Genomic DNA, 6,626 nt, shown 5'->3' on the forward strand with positions numbered 1-6,626 from the left:
ACCCCGAAATTCCACCAGTGAAAAATGGGAAACAAATACAAAAATGCCTTGCGGGGCGTGGTTGGTGCAGCCTTTAACCCAGCCTTGGAGCAGAGGAAGATGGGGCTCTAGTTCAAAGCTAGCCTGGTCCACAAACGAGGTCTAGGGTAGGCAGGGCTACACAGTACGACCGCCAAACAAAATCCAAACCTCTCCCTCCCTTTAATTCGTATCTCTGACTACGCCACTGAAGGCGTCCACCACACAGTGCTTCCAAGATACGAAAATAAGAAAAATAATGTCAAAGCCTCCAGGCTCCCAGGCCTGTTTCTCTACGGCAGCCGCAAGGGAACATCCAGACCATGCTGGAACCCGGCGGCGGCGGCCAGAGGCGCCAAGCCAGGCAGCCGCGCGCAAATGGAGATGCAGTGTCCGCAGACACACACGCACCTGAATGACCCGCTGCTTCAGTTTCCTGTCTACGAAAACCCCGGGTCTAGGCTTCATGATGCTGCTGCCCCGCACGGGCGCCTCTTGTTACCGGGAAAGACTGCCACAGCCGCGCTCGCCGCCGTACCGGAAACCCCGCCCACGCGTGGTCCCTAGCACCGGAAGTCCCCCCCGCAACTTTTCCTCAGCACGAAAGCTCCGCCTGTAGGGAGGACTACGCTGCTCACGGAGGTCGGGAGGACCTGGAAGCGCGCGAGTTTCCAGTCTGGTTCCTTGTCAAGATTACCCAGCCCTGCCTAAGAGGCTAGGCCCCCTTTGAAGGCGTTCAACTTTATTGGTTCCCAACTGAGCAAACAGACACGGACTCCATTCTTCGCGGCTGCGCAGACTCTCACAAGCAAGTAGTAAACTTGATGCCAAGCCTGGCATAGCAGGGGAAAAAAACCTTAAAAATATTCGAGAAGCGAAGGCAAGGAAGATTGCTGAAGAGTTCAAAGGCAGCACAGCCAAGTAGTAAGATGCTGTCTCAAAACAAAAAAAGTTTGGGTTTGTCACGTTCCAGTCTGGGAACCAGGACCGCAGCGTGTTCGCGGTTTCTGTTTGTTCTGTGTCGCACGCTGTACCCAAGGATAGTGTGGAACTCAGTCTGCAGCCTAAGACGTTTTCCCCTTAAAAACGTCTTTTCAGGAAAAAGCAAGATTCATGGTTTTGTAGAAAACAACTTCATGACAAACCAATATGAAGCAGAATTGGGATTTATTAAAAGATAATTTTAGCACTCTTGAGCACAGTGGCTAATAGGTGCTCAGGGGGAAAAAACAAAACAAAACAAAACAAGATAAAGCCCAAGGGTGAGTATGGGTTTCTTGGCCTTTTCAAGGGAGAATTTTGCATAGGAGTATTTTGCAACTGTTATGTGTAGGCGCCTCTCCGTTGTTATTGGTGTTTGTTTTTAAGGAAAATTATTCAGAGTAATTTACAAGGTTTAAGTGGTTGTTCAGGAAGTTTGATTTGTGGGGGTGCAGTAGCGCACACCTTAAGTCCCAGCGCACAGAAGGCAGAGGCAGATGGATCTCTGAGTTCAAGGCCAGCATATCGTCTACAGAGTTCTAGGAGATTTATTTGGGAGAAGTGCTGAGGATACAGAAAGGGCTGTCAGTTACTATTCGGTGATAAAACACATGGCCAAGGCAACTATAAAAGATTATTTGGCGCTCACGGTTCCAGAGGGATAGCCATCGTTATGGCGGTTCGGAGGTAGCGAGCAGCTAGGGCAGCAGCTGGGAGCATATTTCTCTAAGCACAAACAGAAAGTCTTGAGCTAACTTAAGCTGATAGGAGTCTTTTGAAACCTCAAAGCCTGTCCTCAGTGACATAATTTCTCCAGCAAGGCCACACTTGCTCCTCCGCAAATAGCCATCAACTGGAAACAAGTGTTCAAGTGCCCAGGACTGTGAGGGGCATCTAGTCAAACAACCACAGTAACCATTCCTGGCAGTTCTTAGTTTTCAGTTCTGGATATCAAACCCAAAAACCTCATATATGATAGGCAATCACTCCAACTGGGCTATATCTAGTGAGCTATATTCCTAGCTTTGACTTTGATTCTAATATTCCATTGTATGTGTATATATTTTAAACAATTCATATCTTGGTGGGTGTCTGGTTTGGTTCTGTAACTTGTCCGTTGTGGGAGTAGTGTTGTGATAAAATATGCATATTGTAGGTATCTCTTGTGTACTGACAATCATTCATTTGTATATATGTGTGTGTGTGTGTGCATACATATATATATGTATGTATGTATGTCAACTAGATCAGACGGTAGCTCTAGTTTTAGGAATCTTCTGTCTTCCATAGTATCTGTTTATAGTCCCACAAATAGTATATAAGGGTTCTTTCTTTCCAAATCCTTGCCAGCATTTGTTGTTATCTTGTTATTTATCTTTAATGATTGCCTTTCTGACTGGAGTGAGATGGAATCTCAGCAGAGGTATTTGCATTGGTGTGGGTCACGCCGCTCTCAGTGGCAGGTATATAATTTTTCATTGCCCCTGATATGAACACCTTGGCTCATTTTGTAATTCTAGCATTCAGGAGGCTGGGGCAACAGGATTGCTGCAAGTTTGAGGCTAGCCTGTGCCACTTGATGAGTTCCAGGCCATTCCTGATTACTGTGTGAGACCCTGCCTGAACAACAGCAACAACCATGAATAACAAGTATTTCATATCTTTATAAACGCAGATTTCCTGCTCTTTTGATAGTGTCCATTCTAATAAACGCATCACTTCACTGTAAACTTGATTTACATTTCCCTAGTAATTAGTAATACTGAAAGTCTTTGCATGTGCTTGTTGGCCATTTGTATAATCTTAGGAAAATGTCCCTTGAGTTCTTCCATTTTCTTCTTTCTTTCTCTCTTCCTCTCTTTCTTTCTCTCTTCTTCTCTTTCTCTTTCTTTCTTTCTTTCTTTTTCTTTCTTTCTTTCTTAATTTTCCTTCTCCTTTTCCCTCTCCCTCCCCCTCCTCCCCCTCCTTTTCTCTGTATAACAGCCCTGGCTGCCCTGGGACTTGCATTGTAGACCCAGCTGATCTCGAACACACAGAGATCTGCCTGCCTCTGCCTCTCTGCCTCTCTCCCTGCCTCTGGCCCCCAAGTGTTGGGCTTAAATTAGTGCCCCACCATGTCTGGCTTCCATTGACAGTTCTTAATTCAGTTGGTAGATATAATTGCTGTGTTGCATTTTAGGAACTCTTGTATATTTGCAGTATTAATCTCTGATGAGATAGTCAAATCATGAATATTTTCTCTAATTCTAGAGACTCCTTTTACTTTCTTGAAGTGATTTTCTTGTTGGTTTTTGAGACAGGTTCTCTCTATTATGTAGCTCTGGCTGTCCTGGAACTCCTCTGTAGATCAGGCTGTCCTCAAACTCACTGAGACCCACGAACCTCTGACTTGAGCTGTGATTAAAGGCATTCGAGGTGATGCCCAGGCCCTCTCTCTTTTCTTTTCCTTCTCATTCTTTTTTTTTTTTTCTGTTATTGTTTTGAGACATCTTGCTACTTGGCCCTGTTGCCTGTATTTTTATATTATATAAAAACATTTATGTTATATATAAAGATATATGTTTAGATAGAATATATATGTATATATATATATATATATATATATATATAATTACATTTTCATTTAAATTCATAGTTGAGATTACTGAGAGATGATTACTGTCCATTTCTTCCCTCCATTTCTTTGTTTCCTTTGTGGTTGTAGAAAAATGGACATTTTGATATCATATAGCAACTTCTTCCATCTGTTTCATGTCTGACTCAGTTAAGCCCTATCTGCTTTTTCTTGTCTCTCTTTTGTGTGTGTGTGTGTGTGTGTGTGTGTGTGTGTGTGTGTGTGTGTGTGTGAGAGAGAGAGAGAGAGAGAGAGAGAGAGAGAGAGACAGGGTCAGAACTCACAGAGATTCACCTACCTCTAACTCTGAGTGTTGGGATTAAGGCCTTTGTCACCACACCAGGCCTCAGCTGTTTTTCTTCTTTTAAAAATGTAGGTTTCCTAATTTTTTTGGGTATGAGTAAACTCCTTTGAGACAGTGTCTAGCTATGTAGTCCTGCCTGGCCTAGAATCCACTCTATAGACCAGCGTGCCAGGATGGTTTTGAATTTAGAGAACCACCTGCCTATTCCTCCTGAGTGCCAGGATTACAGGCATGTGCCATCATATCTTGTAACCTTTCAAATCTAGTATTTATACTAATGAGTCTAGACATGGGATTCAAAAACTGAGGTAAAAACCTGCTGGCTCAGAGAGGTAGCTCTATTTTCTTTACTATTTTCAAGAATCTGTTTACAAACCTGATCCTACAACTAAACTACTAATTTCTATCTGTGTCATTCTAAAGAGCCAGTCTGCATTTCTCTTGGGCTCCTTAGCTCTCGTTGCTAGAATCCTGTTTTTCCTGTGTCCTACCAGCTGCTTCTCTGTTGTTCATGAAAGCGCAGAGAGAAAATTCCTCTCTCCAGAGCTCCTTCCATAAAGGCTCTTTCAAGCTAAAAGAGAGCTCTATCAAAGGTCCAATGGCTTATAAAAGAAGTCTCTAGCTCCTCCTTTATGCCCTTGGCAGGCTGTCCCATGTGTCACTGTTGTGGGGGCTGGGGGTGGGGGGCCCCAAGACAAGTCAGTCGGGTGTTGTTTTTAAAAAAGTCTCTTTAAAAGCAAACAGTAGCAAAAATCTCAGCAGCCAATTTACCAAATAAGATTCAGGAGGCAGATGCTGTGCTGGAAGCCTGCTATCTCAGAGGCAGAAAAAGCACCTAGCTGACCTTCCTACTCCACCGATGTCCCAGAAGGAAGAACACTTTCTCCTTCTCCATGCTGTCTTAAATACCCTTCAACTCAAAGCCCTTCCTTTCTGTTTACTTAGAGTTCACTCCTCTTCAGCTGCTTGCTTGCTCTGCCTCTTGACCTAGACTTAACTTCATTTAGCTCTTGGATTAAAGGTGTGTGCTAGGGCAGGGCCACACCACAGGTACTTGCTTATAGCAAACAGAAATCTCAGTGATCAAAGGCAGAGCCAGACCACAATTAGAAACAGTTCACAGTCTCTCGGGGTTCACCACGTGGTGATGAAGTATCCTGCAAAGCAAGGCTACCAGCTGACTTCGTCTCAGGTCATAGTGCAAAGACCACAAGACCTCTCTCCAAGCGACTTGCCTTAGAATGGGCAGGAACTTTCCCTTCTTGAGCACTCTTTATCTGTGGAGCTTTTAGAGGCACACCCAAGCCGCACCTCCTTAAGACACACCTAACTGCATGTGACAGGCCAATATCTAGACTTTTATATTTTGCTAACAATTAGATTTTCTAAGTACAATAATCAAATGTCTGTAACAATACTTGGCCTGCTAACTTTTTATGCTGATCATTTCCTTCTCATAAATTTTGATTCCCTGTAGAGGAAATCTTTTCGTACTGTCCAGAAACATCACCTGTCAGTAAAAAAGCCTATGGCCAATGAACTGAGGCAGGATTAGAAGATGGGACATCCGGCAAAGGGAAATGGAATTCTGGGAAATAGTTAGACAAGGGAGATATACCCAAATGCTGAAGGAGATAGTTGCATAACACTGAAGATAGGTAACCAATTATGTAGCGGGACTTAGAATAAAAAAGCTGGGTAATTAAGTTATGAGCTAGAGAATAACCCGAAGCATTAAGTCATTATCTTGGGGAGCTTGTGTGCAGGTGGAAAAGCCTGATGCTACATTTCCCGGTATTTGACATTGCAACAATGCTTTTGAGTTTTAGGTAGAATTAAGACAAAATTCATCATAATGGGAAATGGTAATTTAATAATTGTGGTTAGCGGGGGTGGGGGTGGGTGGGGTGTGTGTGTGTGTGTGTGCTGTAGAGATGGCTCAGTGGTTAAGAGTACTGACATCTCTTTCAAAGGTCCTGAGTTCAATTCCAAGCAACCACATGGTGGCTCACAATCATCTATATTGGTATCTGATGCCCTCTTCTGGCATGCAGACATATATGCAGGTAGAGCACCCATACATTAAAAAATTTAAACAAACAAACAAAATAATTGTGGTTAATTGTGGTGTGAGCTATTACATTTTCTCAGGATAAAAGACCATCTAAGGGATGTAGGACAGGCCCAGTGTGGTGGTAAAAAGGGTGCTGGATCCGTGGAGATGGAATTACAGACAGTTGTGAGCTGCCATCCAGATTCTGGGAATGGAATCCAGGGAGCCATCCCTCCAGCACACCCCCTACCCCATCCTGTTTTTTTTTCTTTTTTCTTTTTAAGCACAGCAAGTGCCTACTGTCTTGGGCCTCTCTGCTCCTTGTAAATCGTCCAACCCTGTGTGAAACCCTCAGCCTGGTCTCTGCTGCTCTTCAGGGGTTTCTTCCTGCCCTTCAGGGTACTTGGGACTGCTTTTAATTTCTGTGGTTTATTCTATCTCCCCTACACTTACTATGCAAGGTGCAGGCTTGTGGGTGCCTCCCCTCTCTGTTCATTGTGTCTCTTAAGACCTAGAACAGTGCCTCACATACACTACCTGCTTTAAATTTAAATTTAAAATGAAAGTTAAATAAATGGATGAGCGAGTGAATGGCTGCTGGAATTGGCTTCCAAAGGCAACAGAACCCACCCAAGTTCTGTTTTGAATATTTAGTT

The 6,626-nt window shown here is 43.7% G+C and overlaps 1 protein-coding gene across 8 annotated transcripts in view; it reads right to left on the bottom strand.

Annotated features, from left to right (window-relative positions):
- The window catches only part of Nvl (nuclear VCP-like), a 57,077-nt gene extending 56,484 nt beyond the window's left edge, over positions 1-593 (bottom strand). For 3 of the 8 annotated variants that reach the window (XM_006496964.4, XM_030242438.1, XM_011238856.3), the window contains exon 1: positions 430-591. Coding sequence is in view for 1 of the 8 variants with exons in the window: in NM_026171.2 (NP_080447.1) it covers positions 430-486 (57 nt within the window). In the remaining 7 variants the exon portion in view is untranslated. Of the gene's footprint in view, positions 1-429 lie in introns of all 8 variants that reach the window. The other 5 variants (XR_373614.4, XR_003946442.1, XR_003946443.1 and 2 more) reach the window with 4 other exon arrangements.
- Positions 594-6,626: the final 6,033 nt, after the last annotated feature.

This window comes from Mus musculus, chromosome 1, assembly GCF_000001635.26.
Source record: "Mus musculus strain C57BL/6J chromosome 1, GRCm38.p6 C57BL/6J".
Taxonomy (NCBI): domain Eukaryota; kingdom Metazoa; phylum Chordata; class Mammalia; order Rodentia; family Muridae; genus Mus; species Mus musculus.